Source organism: Centropristis striata, chromosome 8 (genome assembly GCF_030273125.1).
Source record: "Centropristis striata isolate RG_2023a ecotype Rhode Island chromosome 8, C.striata_1.0, whole genome shotgun sequence".
Classification (NCBI taxonomy): domain Eukaryota; kingdom Metazoa; phylum Chordata; class Actinopteri; order Perciformes; family Serranidae; genus Centropristis; species Centropristis striata.
This window is the reverse complement of record NC_081524.1, coordinates 6,519,227-6,542,742: the sequence shown is the minus strand read 5'-3', so window position 1 is coordinate 6,542,742 and position 23,516 is coordinate 6,519,227. Positions and strand designations below refer to the sequence as shown.

The following is a 23,516-nucleotide window of genomic DNA, read 5'->3' as shown; positions in this document are numbered from 1 at the left end:
CTAACAAGGCGAGCCGTCATCAGGAGAGAAGCAGAGCAATGCGTATCCACGGCAACGTGTCAATAAAGTTTATATATATATAAATAAGAAAAAAGGAGGTTTACCGGTTTGGTCTCATAACTTTGACCCTTTTACTGTATTTTCACTTAATGACAGTTTATTTGAACATTTTGTTCAGTAAAAATGTCTTGTTCAGCATTTGGTTGGACTAACAGACACTCCAAGGAGTCACTGTTCATCTAGCCATTTTCCATGGTTCTCTTGATAATAACCAAAATCATTATCAAGAAAACCATGGAAAATGTCTAGGTATCAGCTCTTAAATTAAACTCGTATGAACTATTTTCTGTTGTTATCATTATATTTGTCCAAACAAATGTACCTTTAGTTGTACCAGGCATTAAAATGAACAAGAAATTGAAGAAAACAAGATAGGGTCTAATCATTTTTTCCATGACTGTATTTGGATTTTGACCTGTCAGACAAATAAACAATTGCAAAATGCCACTGCTGATGAAATCAAATTGTAATTTATTATTTAATCATTTCTGACCTTCTATAGACAAGATAAATCACCCTATAGGGTGGTTGCAGCCCTGCACTGCATCATTAATTCATGACTCATCCATAACACAGTTGGATTTGTCATGCGATAATTACAAGTATATAGTGTGAGAAGTGAGGTGCTCGGTCAGGTTAACACACCGGTGCAAATGATTGAATACAAAGATAGACCTGAGTTGCTTGCAAAAAAACAAAACAAAAGCCATGACTCTACAGTTTTGAACCCTGACTTGAATATGGCCCCGAGTATTAATATGAAATTACCTGTGTTAATTCAGGCAACGTGCCGAACTGTCGACCTTGATACTTGAGCTGCTGGGAGACTGGCTGATGAATAGACGGAGAGTGCGCTCTGTATTCATGCACCGAAGCCGAGATCCTGATAACTTGAAGCTCGTGGGTTTCAACCATCCCATTTGGGACCCATCGAGCCCAATGAGCTGCAAGAGAGGCTGCCCTTAACAGTGCCCGGCACAAGACAGAATGGGAGATCAAAGCGGCCCTCTGCCTCTTACAGATTCAGTCAAACTAACATTTGATTGGTGAAAGAAGAGCATGAGTAACCAGCAAGGCAGGATCATGAACCATCTAAGTGAAGCCCATTGTTCACTTTCCCTTTGATATTCAGCAAAAATAAAACTTTTTTCCAACAAAGTCAGATCGATTTCTAACTTCCTACTCAGGTATAAGGATGGTGTGCCGCTGAGAAGGGCGAGCCAGCCGTGGAATTACAATCTTCGACAAGAATTCGGCCTCAACTCACTGGAGATCAGAAGGTAGGTCACTAGCTCAAATCCCCCTAATTAGGGGCTGAAAATCTCTGTGCAGAAAACTGTAGCATGACGCAGCGAGGGGAGAGTTAAGACGGGGGCATATGTGTGGAAAGCACGACCTTGCCATTGATTAATTTAGAGTAAAATTAATAATTTACATTACTTGTGGGTGAGGTTAGGAAATTGTGGTGTTATGAGATAAAATGTGCCTGTCAAAGTGAGAAATTAATGCTGCTGCTGATTTGTAATTCTGCTGCTCCATTACTAAAGAATGAACAGAGTCAATTAAGTTGAGTGGTCTGATCGTGAGGCAACCACATTCCTCTTTTCTTTACGCTGCATTTGGGATTAATTCAACAGCCCTCAAAACAGAGTAAAAATATCCATCCAGCCATTTTCCTCCGCTTATCCGGGGCCGGGTCACGGGGGCAGCAGGCTAAGCAGGGCATTCCAGACGTCCCTCTCCCCAGCCACAACGTTCAGCTCCTCCTGGTGGACCCAGAGGGGTTCCCAGGCCAGGAGAGGGATTTAATCCCACCGTGTTCTGGGTCTTCCCCGGGGCGTCCTACCAGTTGGACGTGCCCGGAACACCTCTAACGGGAGGCGCCCAGGAGGATCCTTACCAGATGCCCAAACCACCTCAACTGACTCCTTTCGACGCGAAGGAGCAGCGACTCTACTCCGTGCTCCCTCCGGATGTCTGAGCTCCTCCCCCTATGTCTAAGGCTGAGCCCAGCCACCCTACGGAGGAAACTTATTTATCTAGTAGTCTAGTCGTAATTTCTTGAACCCAGAAATGTTGAGTACCCTAAAGTTTCATTGCAGAAATGTCCTCTATAGACCTAGTGGATGGAATTCAACTTGGTTGCTAAAAGTTGCACTTTGGGCAATTTGCATAATTAGCATAATAAGCCAATAAAGTCAAAACACCACAGGTGAATAGGGTAAAAAAAATAATAATAATAATAGATTTCACCATGAAACTTTCTCAGTTGATAACTTATGTTAAAATGAGAAAAAAATGTATTGCATGTTTTTTTTTGTATTTTAATGTTTACATATGCAAATGAGGCCACTGCTTGTCATTTCTCAACGCCCGCATCACTGCTGATGCTGCACCAAACCGCCTTGTCTCCGATTCTGTTTGTGGTCTTCATGGACAGGATCTCAAGGCGCAGCCGGGGGGAGGAAGGGATCCGGTTTGGTGACCTTAGAATTAGAGATAGACCGATATATCGGCCCATATTTGCGTTTTTTACTTGTATCGGCATCGGCCGATATGTTTGTGCATTTGCTGGTCAATTAGCCCGTTTCACTGAGCCAACACCAGGCAAGGCTCGGTGCAACATCTGCCATTCTCTGGTGAGCTGCTGCTGATACCGGGAAAAAGAAAAACACATCAAACATGTGGACTTATTAAAGGAGCTCAGTCTAATACTGGAGCTACTGAGGTATTTGAGTCCCGGAATAACCTGGTTGACACGCCTCGCCTTGGCTGATGCTCTTCTACCGCATTGAATAAATGTTCAGGCTGTTCCACAACACAGTGCGTTTATTGCCGTGAAATGTAAACGAGGCAAAACATACAAACAAAATACCGCCATGATGAGCTACAGCGTTACAGCGCTCAAAAAAACTTTTGTCCTTCCGGGTCAAACCCTGCCTAAAGAGCGTAAACAATCCCACCTATATGCACCTGAGCTCCCCAGGTAACAGCACAGCGACCCCACACATACATTGAGTGAATTACACCACACATCAAAACTCAACCAAACACATTCAGCACCTACAGACTCATCTGAGGCGCCACCACCTCGAGGCCTACAACAACATGCACATTGTTTGCTATGCAACTGTTAATATGTTGTAAATTGAGACTTGTGTAACATTTGTTATCATTGTGTCATTTTTATCATGTAAATGGAGGGAGAAAAGGCAATATCGGCTTCAAGAATCAGCCCAAAAAAAAATCAGCAGCACATATCGGGGATCGGTTAAGACTGATGTCAAAATAATCGGCATCGGCCTTAAAAAACCTTTATCGGTCGACCACTAGTTAGAACTGCATCTGTGCTTTTTGCGGATGATGTGGTTCTTTTGGCCTCATCAGACCGGCACCTCCAGCACTCATTAGGGCGGTTTTGTAGCCGAGTGCGAATCGGTTGGGATGAAAGTCAGCACCTCCAAGTCCGAGGCCATGGTTCTCTGCTGGAAAACGTTTGACTGCCCCCTCTGGGTGGAGAGAGGTACTGCCTCAAGAGAAGGAGTTCAAGTATCTCGGGGTCTTGTTCATGAGTGAGGGTAGAATGGAGCATGAGAGTAAAAATATGCTCCTGCTAAAAACAAATGCACATATTTCTAACAGAACAGATTTATTATTTTTATATCAACTCAAGCTTCATGAAATTCTATATTTTTTAGGTGCACTCCGGATGATGCTGGCAAGTATAAAGTGGTTGCAAAGAGTCCCCTGGGTGAAGCGATGACCTTTGGAACGCTTGTGGTGAACTGTGAGTAGTTTCCTGTTTCTAATTAGGTCCATCACTTTGCTAGAAATCCATTATGGGTGATACAAGGATGGATAACAATGCAATGAGTGGAATACAGCAGCTCTGTCACAGGCTTTTAAAATGGTTTGAGGTCACTGAGATCGGAGCAGATATCAGTCAAATTAAAGGCTAAATAACCAGCCCAAAGAGCACTTATATAGCAGGATATACATCATATAAGGGTTGTATTTTTTAAACTTGTTGCACACACCGTTCCTCTCTATAAAACACACACACTGCTTGTTGTATTTCACACAACTGCTCAATTTAAACTGCACACACAGACACACACTTCTCAAACTTTATATATTGATGACACTGCCCCCTAGTGTCTTTGTTTTATAGGCTTAAGACATGTTCAAGCACAAACAGACAACAAAGCTTTGTCATTTTGCAAACAACTAAATACTAATATAAATAACATTATGTTGCATTTGAGGCCATTTAAATATATTCTTCTATTTGTCTACCTTATATTATCAGTTCAAACAAAAAGTGTTACTTTAGATGGGGAGAAAAACTGTCAGATATGAGGGAAACAATACCGGATTGAAACTGCAAGTGAATTTTAAATAGTGTAGTTTTAAGCATATTTATTTATATTTGGCAATATTTTAAACCCCATAATGGTCAATTTTTATGGTCAAAACCACCTGAAGCACATAGAATATTGAAACCTGTGTGGAAGTGGAATGTTTTGTATTATTCCTTAATATAAACAATTATTAACTTTTGTGCATCTGAGTAAAAAGAACTTTTAAACAAGGTTCTATTTGATGTCACTCACTAACTAATGTCATACTAAATTGTGTTTTACACATGTAACATGTTCACATGTTACACATGTACAGTCATGGAAAAAATGATTAGACCACCCTTGTTTTCTCTCATTTCTTGTTCATTCTAATGCCTTGTACAACTAAAGGTACATTTGTTTAGACAAATATAATGATAACAGCAAAAATAGCTCATAAGAATTTAATTTAAGAGCTGATATCTAGCTTTTTTCCATGGTTTTCTTGATAAAAAACAAAATCATTGTCAAGAAAACCATGGAAAATGTCTATATATCAACTCTTAAATTAAACTCTTATGAGCTATTTTTGTTGTTATCATTATATTTGTCCAAACAAATGCACCTTTAGTTTATTTTTTATTTTTTATTTAACCTTTATTTAACCTGGAAGTCCCATTGAGATTCAGGATCTCTTTTTCAAGAGAGACCTGGTCAAAATAGCAGCCAAAACTCAACACAAGTGTCAAAAAATTAACATTTACAATAAAACAAGTGCAAGCTAACACAATATTAAAACATAATGAGTCTTATTAAGGAAAACAAGCACATGTCTCTATCACCACAGTCTTGATGGTAGCTTTAAATTCATTCATTTATATCAGACTTTCTAGCTTAAGCTATATAAACAAGACATTGAAGAAAACAAGGATGGTCTAATATTTTTTTCCATGACTGTATATTGCATTGCATATGATAAAAAAAAACAGAGAAGGCATAAAAACCAGAGTTGCAGACAAACTTACAGTTCAACATTAAAGAATAACCAAACAAGCCTCAAAAAGCACTGACCAAACCAGAAACTATGCACACAACAGAGACCAAAACACGTCAGCAGCACAGAGAACAACAATGATGATTAAACTCCAACAGCAAAGAGATGCAGCAGCGTCTCAAGTTACAAACAACAGATGCAAAAAAAAAAAGAAGCTTACTCACCATTAGTTGAAGTTTCAGCTTGTTAGGATATCCGTCAGATTGAAGCTCTTGCAGGGAAACGTGTGGTATCTTCAGTGGTCAGCACTGAATCTACATGAACTAAACTATGAAATTACAATAATTTAATTTCTCTAGGTTACTTTGTGTTTTAATTAGCCGCAGGTTAAGGTAAGCTACCTGCTCTACCGAAGCCCCGCCCCCTACTTTGACAGGTGATTGACAGCCGGGGAGCTGCAGTTTCAGGCCCCTCAGTTTTTCGTGACAGCGCCACGCAGTTTGGAGGATAAACAAGTGCATTTATTCAGAAAGGCACTTTCAGGCAAGTCAAGGTGAACTGAGGTGTATTTTTTAACGCTAAAAATAATTATATAGTCTTAAATTGCACAGTAAAATTAATGTTACATATGCGAAAGTAGACAATTTTGTTAGAAAAGAATAACCTTCCCTTTTCACACAATTTCCCAGCTTGGGATACATAAAGTAGAAGTATCTATCTATCTATCTATCTATCTATCTATCTATCTATCTATCTATCTATCATAAGAGTTTAATTTAAGAGCTGATATCTAGACATTTTCCATGGTTTTCTTGATAATGATTTTGGTTATTATCAAGAAAACCATGGAAAATGTCTAGATAACAGCTCTTAAATTAAACTCTTAGACTTAAAAATGAACAAGAAATTGAAGAAAACAATGGTCTGATATTTTTTTCAATGACTGTATATTAATATTCCATGAGGACCAATGAGTAGCGAGAAATTGCAGTACAGGTATGCCAAATATTTGTTTGTGGCAATTAAGAAATTGTGTAATTTGTCCACTTAGGGCACTGAGTTTATTTTTCCTACTCATTTCATAGTTCTTTAATCTGACAATCAAAAAGTTAATCATCAGGAATGTTTTAATGTTATTGGTTTTAAGTTTGAAATATGAATAGCAGGTGATAAATTGTTACCAAGCTTCAAATGTCAGTAATGTATTGTATCCGTCCGAGCAATCCAATATCAGCCACACGGCTACAAAAGTGGCATTTCAATTTTTCCCTTTTTTTTTCCTTAGCGGCGCAGACATTCATTAATACCCTCAGGGTGCTGCCACCATCCTGGCCACATATTCGCATCTCCATCCTCCTAATACCTCCAATCTTGTCATTTCTCAAATCAGAAATAGTTCTTTCTTTCTTTTCTTCTTCTTTTTTTGTGAAAGGAAACCCAAAGGGAATGGTTTCTAGTTTGGATGCTATTTTCTCTTTTTGTCCCCTGTGCACAGCATAGTTTCCCATGCCCATTATCCTAGTTCCTGTATAAATTTGATATTTGGATGAGAATCAGCCCCAGACTGAAATGATCTGAAAAACCGATCTCATTGCAGCACTCGTGCATTATAATGAGGGTGTGAGTGGGTGTACTGGTGACTAACAGGCAAACATCTGCAGCGAGCATCGTGGCCTTGCAGCATTGTGACAGAAACATTCACAATAATGATTTTTCTTTGCACCTTTTAAATGACCTCACCCTGTCTTTAAAGGGCTCGGCTCGTGGCGGTGAAGTTCCCTAATGTTGTAGATAAATTACACGGTCAGGGCTTTAATGATGCACTTCAAGGCTTCTCCTTGTCATCTATATTTCACACACTTTCTTCGGCTGTTAAAAATAGGTCAAAGGGAATATTGGATGTGACTCGCATAAATGTGGCGTTGCCAGGTTTGATTTGTCTGCTGTGCCTCTCCGTGTCTCTTTTTTCTCAACAACATCTGTCTCTGTTTCTGTCTCCATCTCTGACCCTCCAATCTGTCCCGCTCTGCCGCTCTGTTGCCCTGCGATTCAGCATATCAAGGAGCCGTGGCTGGTTCAGAGCACTCGCAGACCCCCGGTAAGTTTCACACCAGGGCCTAATGAAAAGTGTCCCCTTTCATTTTCTCTGCCGCCCTTTGAAGTTCTTCCCTCCACCAGTAAACGAGGGAGGGCTGCGTTGGCTTTGAAGGCTCTCTGCTCTGCTGTCCGTGCTGCAGCAGCACCTCCATAAAGAAAAAAGCTCTGGGTGCTCTGACTGAAAGGGAGCAGGGCGTAGACGTTGTTTGTCGTGGGTGTTGATGTTTCTGTGTGGGTGTGCGTGTCCGTGGATGAAAGTAAGACTATTTGTAGGAATGTGGCTGTAGGGATAGAAAGGCTTGCTTCCAATTGAGAAAAAAAAAAAAGACAGTCATGTATATTTCATTTCAGGAACAGCAGGAGATTTATTCCGTTTTGCTCCAAGCTGTGGAGCATCAAATATTGGCTGTGGCACTCTTTGGCCTAGATTAGTGTAACCCATGTGCAAGGATCATGACAATTTTAGCTTGAACATACATACACTGTAAAACATGTTTGTAGAAATGACAGTACAACACAGTCAAACTGCTTCAGAAATAGGGTGTAAAATAAAAAATGTAATATCACTGTAGGAGACGCTTGTATTTACCATGAATCAAGGAATAATGCAAAATGTTTAAACTGTAGAAAACACAGTTGTTGTTGTTTTTTTTCATTCTGTTGAGCACTTTAAAACATTATTAATAACCTATTTATTCTCTTTGGCGTTCAGTCCCAACTAGGCGAGAATCCTTGGCTTTTTTACTTTTTATTCTTTTATTTCCTTTTTAACTCTAACTCTGTTTTTTAAGTGAGTTTATTATTATTATTATTATTATTATTATTATTATTATTAATAATAATAATAATAATAATAATTTATTTATTTATAATTGTTCTTAAATGTGCTCTATAAATAAACTTTGACTTGACTTGACTTGTCATGTAAAATACATGGAGAAATACCATAATGTCACAAGAACACAATAGCCCTAAAAATAAAAGGACCAAGCAGTCTAAATTACAGTTTTTACTGACTTTTACATTTAAATTTACAGTAGGAAACTCACTGTATTTTCTACATTGAAGTTCTGGTGGTTACAGTTTACATAAACTGTAAAAAAAAAAATCTGTTAAATTTACTGTAAAATACTGGCAGCTGTGGTTGTCAGAAACTTCACCGTAAAAAATACAGTGAGCTTATGTAAATGTAAATATCAGCAAAAACTGTAATTTATACTGAATAATCCCATTACTTTTAGAATAATTGTGTGATCATGGTATTTCTCCATTAATTTTACATGAAAAATGTATATTTTTACAGCAAAACTGTGTGTTTTCTACAGTTTAAGGCAGTAGATTTTAAGTTTTATGCTATTCTTTGATATGCAGTAATGTAAATTATCTACTACGACCTATTACTGATGCTGATCATAAACAAACCAGCATGGGTCATTGTGCACAGCGTAGCTGCTGATCATAAACAAACGGGCGTGCTAACTGTACACAAAGTGTCGGCCGCTGATCATAAACATGGTGATCGTGAATTAACCAGCATCGCTAACTGTGCACAGAGTGTCTGGTGCTTGTTGTAAACAAACAGAGATCGCTAAATGAACACCTCCTGCAGCAGCAGCACATACACACTGTACTGCTACAGAGCTAACTGTTAGCCTGTTAGCACATACACACTGTACTGCTACAGAGCTAACTGTTAGCCTGTTAGCACATACACACTGTACTGCTACAGAGCTAACTGTTAGCCTGTTAGCACATACACACTGTACTGCTACAGAACTAACTGTTAGCCTGTTAGCACATACACACTGTACTGCTACAGAGCTAACTGTTAGCCTGTTAGCACATACACACTGTACTGCTACAGAGCTAACTGTTAGCCTGTTAGCACATACACACTGTACTGCTACAGAGCTAACTGTTAGCCTGTTAGCACATACACACTGTACTGCTACAGAGCTAACTGTTAGCCTGTTAGCACATACACACTGTACTGCTACAGAGCTAACTGTTAGCCTGTTAGCACATACACACTGTACTGCTACAGAGCTAACTGTTAGCCTGTTAGCACATACACACTGTACTGCTACAGAGCTAACTGTTAGCCTGTTAGCACTGTGCTACTCTGCACCTGGTTCCATGACGCCGGACTGCACTATGAAAGGGCAGAATATCACTTTGCCTTCACGGGATCACTATGAACGCAATGAAGGCAAAAACCCGGCACAGATCTTTCCAGCACATCTGCAGGACCACACTATGAAAGGGGTTTATGTTTCTTGTCGCTTGTGACTACTCGCTACTTCGCCGGCTTTTACAAATAGTGCGTGTTGTTGTGGCGACGAGTACTACGTCACATCCCGCTCAGTGTTCTATCCAATCAGCAACCAGGCTTTTTTCAGGGTAGAAAAATAACCCTGCTCTTCTACAGGGACAAAAAATGGCCAGTTGAACGGCTGCTAGGACGGCTCACATTCAAATTTGGGGCATTTCGGCGAGTGAGACCCGCCTCATTCCGGGTATTCGACTGTAGTGGAAACACGGCTATTGTCTCATTTTCACACTCAGGGAAATCTTGGCTTCTTCCTTGACCACTTGTGTTGCTTGTCCTGTTGGACAAAACAGAGCTGCATCTTCCAGTGTTGCTTTAAATTCTGCAGCAGTGACACTGGAGAGTAATTCATCCTACAAGACAGTATTGATGTGAATATAATATTATATTAAAATACCATTACTCTTAGATTTGGCCTTTTGTCATGAGTAAGATTCTAAATTAGCTTTTAAAAATGAGAAATGCAGACCGACTCAAGAATACAAAATTACCTATCTGTGCCATTTTTTTTTTTTTTTTAATTAACTTTGAAATAAACTTAAATCGGCAAGAGTAAAGTCAACCTGCACACATCTAATTGGGACAAATCCATATATAAATCCTTCTTCTGCACGGATGTCTCTTTTACTTTAACCACTGTCTTTCAAATACACAGTTGCTTCTGCATACATAATATGTAGGTGCGTGCAATACAATGCAATGCATTCCCTGCACACTCAGAAATTAAGTGGCAATCATTTTGAATGAAGCTTCATCAGCTTGTGACGGCCGTGGGGCTTTATTGTTGAGTGAATGTGCTGAAGAATTGCACGCTGCCACTTTAATGTAACTGATACTTGATTATCTCGTACGGAGCAGATCATATATACATGAATCAATCAATAAAAAAAAGCACAACTGTGGTAAATTTATCATAATCATCGCTGCGCTGAGGGAAGGTTTGCATGATGGGGGAAGAAAAGATCAGAGCCGTGTGTTTTTTGATGCACATTCCTGTGATAGCCCGGCCTGCTAAGCAGAACAAGATCATTATAAGAAACATGTCACAGTCTCTCAGACGCATCCCTGAGAAAAGGGATTTGACAAGACCTCATGGCACACATATCTATCACTTCTAGATTGTGCTGCTTCGGTGATTTGACAAGTGAGAGAATGGCAGCTGAAGGGATAACTTGTCAGGAATTGTTCACTTTTTAAAAAAAATGTCACATCTTCTTCTTCTGTTGTTCCCTGCAGGGGGACGCCGCTCCTCACTGTCCTTTGTCTCTGATGGAAGCAGAAGATCTTTGTCTATTAGGGCTGTGCAAGTCAGCATATATAAGATGGTCTTTTTTTTTTTTTTTAGCTAATTAAGACTCTCTAGGCTTGCTTTGTTCAGTTTCACTTCCTGCCAATAGTGAGAGAAACCGAGGAAGGAAGAGCTTGTTACTGCTAGCTTGCAGAGAATAATGAAACATCGAGCATAAGAGACAGTATAGAGACGTTACACTCTAAGAAAAGATTCAGGAGGTTAGTTAGTATGACTTAAAAACATGAGCTTTATCTCTTTATGAGTTTGTCAAAATTAAAAATGAAGAAAGATGTCTTAACTCAGAAATATATTGATTATGGAGAAGCATTTCTGCCTTCACTTAACAAGGAAAAGTAAGAAGGTAATGAAACTTAATATTGTATTACAATATGTCTGACTGAAGTGAAATAAGTTACTTATACACTGCAAAAAAAAGAAAAGTTGGGTGAACTCAAAATTTCAAGGCAACAAACTTCGATAAAAATTTAAGTTGGACAATTAAACTAAATATTTCAAGTTTTGTTTTTGAGTTTGCTCAACTCTGAATTTCTCTGGCACGATTGTAACGCCGCTATGAAATGTCAGCTAATGTTGTGACCGCAATTTTGAGTTAGCATTGATACGCTAATGGCTACTCTTGTAGCTGTAACAAGCAGCGCCGCTAGCATCAGTTAGCCGCTAGCATCAGTTAGCTGCTAGCTTTCACTAATGACCAAATTTCACAACAAAGAAATAAGAGTTAGCAGAACTATTGTCCCTTGTTGTGAACCCCAACTTAAAGATAGAAGTAACAACAACTCACCAACTTGTTTTTGAGCAGACAACTGGCTTCCTTTGTTGTGCTAACTAACATTATTGCCCTAAATGTCAGTAATTTATATTTCCAAGTTTTACCAAATTAAATCACTGTTTTAGACCAAAAAATACAAGTCCGCTTTTTTGCAGTGTACCCAATAACATTGAGGTAACAATTTGCATGGACTTTTCTGAGTAGAAAGAAAGTAAAATAAAGATGTTATAGCAACTTAAATAGAGTAATCTGACCACTTATTAACACTAAAACGTTGATATAAAAATTTAGTTGGTTCAACATAATTAAGCTTGAAGAGGACAAAACAAATCATGTTGGTTGTACTAGACTATTTGAGTTAGTTCGGCTATAAAAGACTCATGGGAAATACTCAATAATGTCTTAGTTAGAATTACTTAAAAAATTAAATGGAAATTGTTACAACAATTTTTGTAAGTTGAGCCAGCGTCACTTTTTTTTAGAGTGTGGAGCTTCTTAGACCGGGTTTGGTGGCAGAGCTGGAGGAGCTGTTGGGATGAGATCTCATTTCTTATCATCAGGAATCAGGAGACTTCTTCCTGCCTGCCACTTACCTCCTCTGCTTCCTGATACCTCTCTTCTTTACCTGCCATGCTTCTTCACTTTGTTGCCCTCTTGAAGCAGATCTGTGCAGTTTTATCTTGCAGCATCCACCCAAAGTTATTGCCGTCTGCTATATCTATCTTTTCTTGCTGCAGTGAGGCTCTATCTGGAGTGGGCATACTTTCCAATATCAGCTTTATGTTTGTGCAGCACCAGCAGGGAAAGTGAATGTGTGTATTGATGAAAAGTGCCCTTCGTTTCACTTTTCTTCTATCTTACTTAGTTGTCTGCCAGTTTTCCTCCTATTTGCTTTTTTCCTTCCCTTTCAGCTTTCGCTCCATCTCATAGGGTTCATGATACAGCTGCATCTCAACACATTAGAATATGATGGAAAAGTCCATTTCCAGTAGTTCAAGTCAAATAACCTCAACCAAGTATTGAGTCATATAGATGGACATTTTCAGAGGCCAACATTTCCACATATCCAATATCCAAATTTTGAGATAAAAGTCAGAATTATGGGATTTAAGTCAAAATTATGAGATAAAAAGTCAAAATTATGAGATACAAGGTCATAATTTTGAGATTAAAAAAGTTGAAAAAGTGAGATAAAATCATAATTATGAGATAAAAAGTTGAAATTATGAGATAAAAAGTAAATTATGAGATAAAAAGTCAAAATTATGAGATAAAAAGTCATAATTATGAAATAAAAAGTTGAAATTATGAGATAAAAAGTCATAATTTTGAGATAAAAAGTCATTTTAAGATGGACATACATTTCAGAGGCCAACATTTCCATATTAAACATACTTTTTAAAATTGGTCTTTTGTAATATTAAACATTTTTTTGAGACACTGAATTTTAGGTCTTCATTAAATGTAAGCCATAATCATTATAATTAGAAGAAATCAAATAAATTAAGACATGAAATGTTTCATTCTGTGTGTAATGGATCTCTATAATGTGTTATTTCCACCTTTTTGATTGAAATACTGACATAAATTACTGACACGTTTCTTTGATATTCTAATTTATTGAGATGCACCTGTAAGTCTTGACATCTTGAAGATGTTAATTGTCTTTTCATGGTTCAGAATATATAATATATAATAACTTAAACTCTTATCAGCCATTTTTGTTATTATCATTATATTTGTCCAAACAAATGTACCTTCAGTTGTACCAGGCATTAAAATGAACAAGAAATTAGAGAAAACAAGGGTCGTCTATTCATTTTTTCCAAGACTGTATGCCGGGATTTTACCCTTCAAACGCTGTATGAACCCTGCTCTCGTGTCACCTTTGCCTTCTCCCTTACAGGCTTGAGCCATGACGTCCAGTTTGGACAAACCTTCCCGCCAACGTGGGTGAAGGAGGGCGACCGCCTCACCCTGAGGTGCTCCTTCACCTCCCCCCTGCTGCCCTTCCAGCAGGACGTCAGCTGGTTCAGAGACGGTACGTAAAGTTAAAGAAGATTCAGATGTTTGATAACTTTAAAGTGAGCTTTAGGTTTGTGAGTTTATTTTTTCCTTCTTCAGGCGTCCAGCTGCTTCCGTCGGACAATGTGGACATCATGACGGACGAGAACGAGGCCACCATCACTTTAAAAGCTGCGTACAAGGAGCACGAAGGTGTTTACACGGTCAGAGTGAGGAACTGGGATGATTTCCAGGAGCACAGTGCTTTTGTCTACATCAAAGGTGAGGATGACATGATTTACAATTCTACAATGTCATTTAGCAGATGCTTTTTATCCAAAGTGACATACAAATGAGAGTTAATACAACAAAAGCAAGGACTAAGTCAAGAAACGAACCTGGTCTCACAGGAATCCGTGAAATAGCCACGGATTCGCTTAACTCAAAATTCGTGGAGTAGCCACGGAATCACTCAAATTTCCGTGAAACTGACACAGATTTCGCTACAATGCAAGTTAATGACAGTCATATCCCGTGGCTATTGGTTTGTTCCAAGTCACGTGACTTTCAAGGTCCCGGCGGTCAGAACAAAAAACATGGCGGACAGTTCTCTCATTTTTAGGGAAAAAATCAATATTTTGACTTAGTTTCTGCATAAAAATGGATTTTGATCACATTTCTAGCGAGAAATATATGTTTTATTTTCTAAGTATTCACTCAGTGAATGTACATAATCACTTTGTATGATGGAATAGCCACGGGATATGACTGTCATTAACTTGCATTGTAGGGAAATCTGTGTCAGTTTCACGGAAATTTGAGTGATTCCGTGGCTATTCCACGGATTGCTGTGAGACCATGTTGGAAGGAGCGGTCAGTGCGATACTTATCGTAGTCGTCAGTGTAGATCAAGAGTGAAGGTGTTTAGTAAAGAGTTTGGTCTTTAGGCCCCGTTTACACAAGGACGCTTGCGGGTAAAAACAACCAAATATTTATAATATATGCATGCTGATTTCCTCCCGAAAACGTTCGTTCAAACGCCGAATTAATAGTGAAGACGCAACGCCACTTTTGCGTTTTTTAAATGAAACAAAATACCTTGTTGGCTGCATGCTACATAAAGGGAATTATATGTTATCCTTAGTCTTCTTCACAATAATGATCAGTCTCTCTTGACAAACAATTCCATCTGAACCATTGTTCATGCTTCCCGGGAATTCTGCTATACTCCTGAGAGTAGCCAAACGAAACTGGGTGACTTAGTTCACCTTCAAAATAAAAGCATTTTAATGTATACCAAATAAAATAATATTTAAAGAAACAAATACAACTTAAATGAAGTCCTTTATCCTTTACACTGAAGATTGATAGGCTGATATTAGGTGGGACGGGGTTTACTCTGGTTTACTGGCTCTTCATTTCACTTCATCTCTTCATCATTTAGCTTTTTAAAAGGTGCAAATTGTTTCTCAAACATCAGGGTGTTTTTATAAAAAACGTTTAGATGTTGAGGGTTCAACCGTGAACCTTGGAGACATTTTTGGCATTTTGGCTTTGAAAATAATTAATCAATGAATTAATTATGAAAAAAGCTGCACTAATCTGCCTCAGAGCACGTTTATATGATTGCACATCTGCATATTTGGCTTCGATAGGCAATGTTTGGTCGTGTAAACCAGACTGGGGCACATTTTTAAGATGGGGGCACTTTATATTCATGATTAATGGATTAATTATTTGGTCTACAAATGTCAGAAAATAATGAAAAATGCCAAACAAACTCTCCCAGAACCCAAGACGTCAACTTCACTAAAATATTCAGTTTACAATGAAATGACTTTCTGGAGTCTTGTCATCAAAGACATCCCAAAATGTCAAACATCTCCATTTAGGGTGTTCTTTATAAAGTGTATTGCTTTATAAAAGAACTCTGAGGCAGACATGTAAATAGCTGTCACTCCAGATCACATCAGCAAACCCCTTAAAATCCTGAACGGTGTCTCTAAACAGCCTTCCAGCCTGTGTTTTAAATGATGTGCGTCATTCTGAAATGATCCATTTAGTGTTGGAAAAAAACCTGACAAATGTTTGCGAGTGACCTCGAAACCGTTGCTTACAAAAATAGCTGTGTGATTCGGAGGATGGAATCATCATTTCTCGTCCCAAGCTGGATAAATAGTGTTTTGACTGAAACCTTCACTCAAAACACTATTTGTATTCACCAGATTTTGGTGCTACTTTCATTTCCTGTCAGCATACTACCCTGATTCATACGGGGAAATTGCACCATCAATCAAGCTGTTCTGCTGTAGAGGGCTTGTTAACTTTGTTCACTGAAACTATATATTCTTCACAGACTGTTATTTTCTCCCGTACATTGTTTTCCGCATGCAAATAAAGCAGAGAACGACTCCCACTTGACTCGTCAAACATTTGAAATGTGCCTGGGCAGCTCTGCAAAGAGGCCTGGCATCTTTCAATATAATACCAGTTCTTATTCATGTATGTATTACACCTTAACGGCCACAGTCGCGGTATAATGAGCACTGAATCATTCATGAACTTGGCGTGCACCTACATTAAGTTTAACACGCATGGCACGATGGCACTAGGATTCAGATTCATAGTGATCCGGATCCATCCCCCATTTTCTGTGACAAACATCGCCAGAAAAACAGAGGATTTACTGTTAATTAGACTAATTTATTTATTTTTTGACATTTTTCAGACTTTCATGTTCCAACGTTACGGTAAGAACGTGTTAGACCCACCTTCAAAATAAAAGCAAACATGTAGCTTTCAAAATAAGAGCACATGGATGTGTTAGCAGAGTCCTGGAGTATGTTTTATGCTATAAGTGGTATATTTTATGCTACTTTTAGAGTTTGCTGCTTTACTAAAGAAGCCATAGTCTGGCCTTTTGTTCAGAACAGAACTGTAACAACTGGTTCAAACCAGAATAATGAACCATAAAGATCTGGGAGTTGTCAGACAGTAGAGGCGTTGGAATTTGAATATAAACAAGTATAGGTTGTATCCTTTTAAGGTTAAAAAGTAGACTTAGCAGCGTGCTCGTTCCCGCTGCGTTGCGAATGGGCTGGAACATTCGAATTAAATGATCTTCACAGACAGAAAAGCCAGAGAGAACACGGGCACCATTGGACTCTGGACACCTTTTTACAGCAGCCTTGAAATTGAAAAGTTCTCTTCCACTGTACCTGGGCAGTGTATTCTGATGTTTGATAATAAAGAAAAGTAAAAGGAACTTCGACTTGGTCTTTAATCCACTTTTCTCACTCAGAGAGGTCATAAATTTATACTACAGTCCACCACAGAATTTACATAAAGACTGTCAAAATAAGATGCCTTAAATAAAACATAAAAGAGCCCTTATCCTCCTTTATAATAATTCATTCAAAAATATGCAATGATTAAGATGGAATAGTGGCATTAGAATGTGCGAGAGGCACCAAATTTAGGCTTTTAGGGCAAAAAAAATTCTCCAGGGGAGCATGTCCCTGAACCCCGCTACTAAGTTATGGTCTCCCCACCAAAAAATCCTGTGGGAAACACTGGTTCTTAAGGCTTGACACCCTAGACCAGGGGTCTCAAACTCAAATTACCTGGGGGTCGCTGGAGGCAGTATCAAAATTATCAAAAAAAGAGACACAAAATTACTTTAAAAAAAAGACACAAAATGACCAAAAAAAGACACAAAATGACCAAAAAAGACACAAAATGACTTAAAAAAGACACAAAATTACAAAAAAAACCCACAGAAATACACACACAAAATACACAAAATAATTATTTTTAAAAAGACACAAAATTACCTAAAAAACACACAAAATGACCAAAAAGACACAAAATGACAGAAAAGACTAAATTACTTAAAAAAGACACAAAATTACCAAAATAAGACACAAAGTTATTTTTAAAAAAAAAGAAAGACCGGAAATATCGTCACAAGGGCCAAAATTGGCCCGCGGGCCGCAAGTTTGCCCAGCAGTATGTTCAGGGGAAAGGAGGGAGATGTTTTTGGGTCAGCTTCAAGTCAGTAAATTTGTTTGGCTGCACTGGGAAGTTCATGTACAAACTTCCGTTTATTTATGTTAATATGCTGGTTGTTGTTTACAGTACAGTTAATTTACAAATGTTTAAATAAAACATATTTGGATTAAGGCATGGAGTGCAAAAATAACTCATTGAGTTGAAATCATAGCTCCCCCCCACTTCTAAAATCCCATCAGCACCCCTGTTAACCCAACCAAACACACGTATGTACGCAAACACTTCAATGCAAGATGAATCCTCCTGCACAACTCTGCTTTAAAATCTTCTCTCGTGTCTCTCTCTTTTATTAAGCAGCTCGAGGTACTAATTAGTGAATCAGTGAACTTCCCAGCTTGCGGGATTCCTCCTTCATTCAGCCGTCATATTTGCATTACAAATAAGGCAGTACAGGAGCGCGAAAACAAACGAGACAGAAGGAGGAAAAGGGAGGTGGAGGGGAGGGTGAGGATGCAAATTTTAAAAAACAGGAAAGAGATGTGCTGGATGTTGTCTCGGGTCTTTTGTTGAAAGAAAAATCATGTATTCCCAGCCTGAAGGAAAGGTCTGGGAACACATCCGATCACTTCAATCCTCTTAGCATATTGGCACGTTTATTTTTCTCCCTTCTCTGTCTCATCACATCCACTGCTTGTTATTCTGAACAATGTGTCGAGTTAATATGTTACTTCCTCCAGCCTTAGTCATCACTTTTCAAATAATATGTGGAAGCCGTGAGCGTCAATACCTTAAAGCAACTACAAGGCTACTTGTATATACAGTTATGGAAAAAGATGTGAGACCATTGTTTGTTTGTTTTTTTTCCATGGCTGTATATTGCTAAATTTAAGAAAAACAGTTAATCTGCCTTCAGAAAAAAGTAGAGCTTCCAGAAAAAAAGTCAGAATTACCAGACAAAAAGTCGATCACAAGAAAAAAGTATGAATTACGAGAAAAAATATATAAATTACAAGAAATAAAATGTCAAAATTGCAAGAAAAAAAGTTAATTTACCAGGAAACAAGGCAAAATTACAAGAAATAAAGTGAAAATTACAAGCAAAAAAGTCATTCACAAGAAAAAAGTATGAATTACAAGAAAAAATTATCAAAATTGCAAGAAAAATTACAAGAAAAAAAGGCAATCACAAGAAAAAGTATGAATTATCAGAAAAAAGTATAAATTATGAGAGAAAAAGTCAAAATCGCAAGAAAAACTGTAAAATTTACCAGAAAAACAGTCAAATATACAAGAAATAAAGTCAAAATTATAAGAAATAAAATTAAAATTACACGAAAAACAATAAATTATGAGAAATAAAATGTCAAAATTGCAAGAAAAAAAAGTTAATTTACCAAAAAAAAAAAAGGCAAAATTACAAGAAATAAAGTCAAAATTCGCCAGGATACCTTTAGTTGTACCAAGCATTTTAATAAACAAGAAATTGAAGAAAAATTGTGGTCTAATATTTTTTTCCATGGCCGTATATTCCTAAATAAAAAAAAAAACAGTTAATCTGCCTTCAGAAAAAAGTAGAAAACTACAAGAAATAAAGTAAATCACAAGAAAAAAGAATGAATTACCAGAAAAAAGTATAAAATATGAGGGAAAAAAAGTCTAATTTACCAGAAAAAAAGTCAAAATTACAATTAATAAAGTCAAAATTCATCAGGATACCTTTAGTTGTACCATTTTAATAAACAAGAAATTGAAGAAAAAAGGGTAGTGTAATATTTTTTTCCATGACTATATATAGCTATTTCTCTTTGTCCACTATCAATTTCAGACTCATATTTCTCACCTATCAGTCTTATTATTTGTTAATTCTCGGCCCAAAGTTTACCTTCCATTGCTCCAGTCTCTCCATCTTTCCTCTTCATGTTACAGATGCTTCAGCTGCGGTGCTGGGAGGCCCCGCCTCTCCTCTGGACGTCCAGGTGTCTGACGTCAACAGGGACTACGTCTTCCTCACCTGGCAGCCGCCCAGTGCTGACGGAGCCTCACCTGTGGAGGGTTACTACGTGGAAAAGTGAGAATTATCTTGAATCTAATGTGACTTTTAAAAATATTTTAAAATAACCTAGTTTAAACGTTCAACTTCATGATAGTTCCAGTTAAATAATCTATTTTATTTAATATATAGTCTATCTTTTTTCATATTTACTGAATATCAGATTGTTGGGATAAACTAAAATAATAATAATACAAATAAATTGTACAAAAAAAGGCTTTTTATTACATATGACTGATTCAATCGTTACCCAGACGCTGATTTTTTTTAGAAATATGAATGAATGAATATAAATATTTTTATAGCAGTTTTAGGATGGGTACTCCAACAAGTTGGAGTTTTTTATTTGTTGTTGGTTTTAAATCTAAAAAACTGATACTGCAGAAAAAATTATTCCATTTTATTACTTTTTTGTCATAAAAAAAAATCCACTGGCATTATGTAAACAAACAGGCATAAAAGGGTCCAAATTCAGAAAATTAATAAATAACTGAACCAGGAATTATAAGGGGGTTGTTTTAATTGAGAATTAGTGCTTCAGTAGAAACAGATATTTGAGATAATTTAGGCAAAATTACTTTACTGTATTTGATTTTTCATTGCCAGCACAACAATTAGTTCTGCTACAGTGAACTTACATTGATTTTATCTCCATAAAAAGTGCTGTTTCAGATGATATTTACAGCCATTTCACGTCAATAGACCTACAGTAAGAACCTTGGCTTGCTCTGTGTGCTGCTGGTGAGATAATTGGTTTGGAGCAGTTAAAGATGGCGGTTTGTAGTGGCGGTGGCGGCCAGCAGTGATGTCGTATCTATTTGTCAGAGTTCACATGAGATGGATGGTTTACGTGGTAATTATCAGCCCTCGACGCTGTTAACAGCAAGTCAAAGGCTCCCAAAGGAGAACAGGTGCTGCACCGATCACCAGCACCAATCAATCAGCATCATCATGTGTGTGTGTGTGTGTGTGTGTGTGTGTGTGTTCATGTATGTGTGTGTGTGTGTGTGTGTGTGTGTGTGTGTGTTTGTGTGTGTTCATGTGTGTGTGTGTGTGTGTGTGTGTGTGTATGTGTGTGTGTGTGTGTGTGTGTGTGTGTGTGTGTGTGTGTGTGTGTGTGTGTGTGTTTCTGTGTGTGGGTGCATGTGTGTTTCTGTGTGTGTGTGTGTGTGTGTGTGTGTGTGTGTGTGCGCATACATGTGTGTGTTTCTCTGTGTGTGTCTGTGTGTTTCTGTGTGGGTGTGTGTGTGTGTGTGTGTGTGTTTCTGTATGTGTGTGTGTGTGTGTGTGTGTGTTTCTGTATGTGTGTGTGTGTGTGTGTGTTTCTGTGTATTTATGTGTGTTTGTGTTTCTGTATGTATGTGTGTGTGTGTGTGTGTGTGTGTGTGTGTGTGTGTGCGCGCGTGTTTGTGTGTGTGTGTGTGTGTGTGTGTTTCTGTATGTTTGTGTGTGTTTCTGTGTGTGTGTGTGTGTGTGTGGAGGGAGAAAGCTTGTTAATTAGAGCATTTTCACGTCTTCATGTTTGCATATTTGTGGTTTTGCATACATACACACAGACAAACGGCTGAATGTTATTGTTTTTTGGATGAGGAGAGGAAAATATAAGATATCTCCCAGTTCCCTAGCAACCTCTTATGGTTAGAAAACTGCACTCTGTTGTCTTTGTTTATTACAAGTGGCAACAGTTTGTTATGGACATTATACAATCTGAGCTCGCATTCTACTTTAAAACCAGTTTTTACCGTGTTGGGTAGCCCATTATTTTATCATGATGGTCTCCCGTCACAATTATAGTCTCTGTGGCCTTTTTACTGACTTAGATGTGTTGTTGTGCAGCGAAAAATGCTTTAAAAATGTTTTTTATAATGTAAAACCCTGCAGAGTGCACATAACGTTGTCCAAATACTATGCATTTTGTTCTTCGTTTGCCTCTTATTGAAATATGGTTCTCCTCCTCTTCTGTCTGTCGTTTCTCAGATGTGACCTCGGTCAGGGTGAGTGGGTGCGCTGCAATGTGCACATTCAGAAAATGTGCTACTTCCCGGTGTTTGGGCTGAAGGAAGGAACTCTGTACCAGTTCAGAGTCCGTGCTGTTAACCAGGCTGGAGCTGGACGGCCCTCCAAGGCAACCGAGCCCGTCCGCACCGGAGACCCCCTGGAAGAGACCAGGACCATGGGTAACACACACACACACACACACACACACACACACCACACACTCTGACGGTCACACTGACATTTAAAGAAACAGTGAAATGAAATGTTTTCTTGCAATTTTGACTTTTTTTTCCTCGTAATTTATACTTTTTTTCTGGTAATTCATACTTTTTTCTTGTGATTGACATTTTTTCTTGAAATTTTGACTTTATTTCCTTCCATTTTGACTGTTTTTCTGGTAAATTTGACTGTTTTTCTTGCAATTTTGGCTTTTTTTTTCTTGTAATTTATACTTTTTTTCTGGTAATTCATACTTTTTTCTTGTGATTGACATTTTTTCTTGTAATTTTGACTTTATTTCCTTCCATTTTGACTGTTTTTCTGGTAAATTTGACTGTTTTTCTTGCAATTTTGACTTTTTTTCTTGTAATTTATACTTTTTTTCTGGTAATTCATACTTTTTTCTTGTGATTGACATTTTTTCTTGTAATGTTGACTTAATTTCCTTCCATTTTGACTGTTTTTCTGGTAAATTTGACTGTTTTTCTTGCAATTTTGACTTTTTTTCTCGTAATTTATACTTTTTTTCTGGTAATTCATACTTTTTTCTTGTGATTGACTTTTTTGCTTGTAATTTCGACCTTTTTCTTGTAATTTTCCCTTTTTTTCTGGTGAATTATAACTTTCTTTCTTGCAATTTTGACATTTTATTTCTCGTAAATTCATACTTTTTTCTTGTGATTGACTTTTTTCTGGTAATTTGGACTTTTTTTCTGGAAACTCATATTCAAACAGATTAACTGTTTTTCTTAAATTTAGCAATATACAGCCATGGAAAAAAATATTAGATCACTCTTTTTCTTCAATTTCTTGCTTATTTTGAATGCCTGGTACAACTAAAGGTACATTTGTTTGCACAAATATAATGATAACAACAAAAATAGCTCATAAGTTTGATTTAAGAGCTGATATCTAGACATTTTCCATGGTTTTCTGGATAATGATTTTGGCTGTTATCAAGAAAACCATGGGAAATGTCTACATAGTTGGGCGGCATAGCTCAATATATCAGAAAAAATTGTTCATTTTGTGATAAAAGCACCAAATTTGGCAGATGTGTTGATAATTATAAGAGTTATAAGAGTTATTATGAGTTAAATTTAAAAGCTGATATCTTAGTGTGGCAGCATAGCTAACCTATTGTTCATTTTGTGATAAAAGCACCAAATTTGGTACATACTACATATATTTAGAATACATATATTTAGAAAAAGGTCTGAATTTGTGATGGCCCAATATCCAGTTTTGTTCCAAAATTTGGTGCTTTTATCACAAAATGAACAATTTTTATGATATATTGAGCTATGCCACCCCAATATCTAGCCATTTTCCG

At 37.6% G+C, this 23,516-nt stretch overlaps 1 protein-coding gene across 1 annotated transcript in view; it reads left to right on the top strand.

The window, feature by feature from the left end:
• myom3 (myomesin 3) overlaps positions 1-23,516 on the top strand; it is a 117,756-nt gene that overhangs the window by 38,678 nt on the left and 55,562 nt on the right. The window contains 7 exon segments of the mRNA XM_059339093.1: positions 1,248-1,340; positions 3,759-3,847; positions 7,448-7,492; positions 13,808-13,942; positions 14,026-14,187; positions 19,843-19,984; positions 21,944-22,143. Coding sequence (XP_059195076.1) covers positions 1,248-1,340; positions 3,759-3,847; positions 7,448-7,492; positions 13,808-13,942; positions 14,026-14,187; positions 19,843-19,984; positions 21,944-22,143 — 866 coding nt within the window.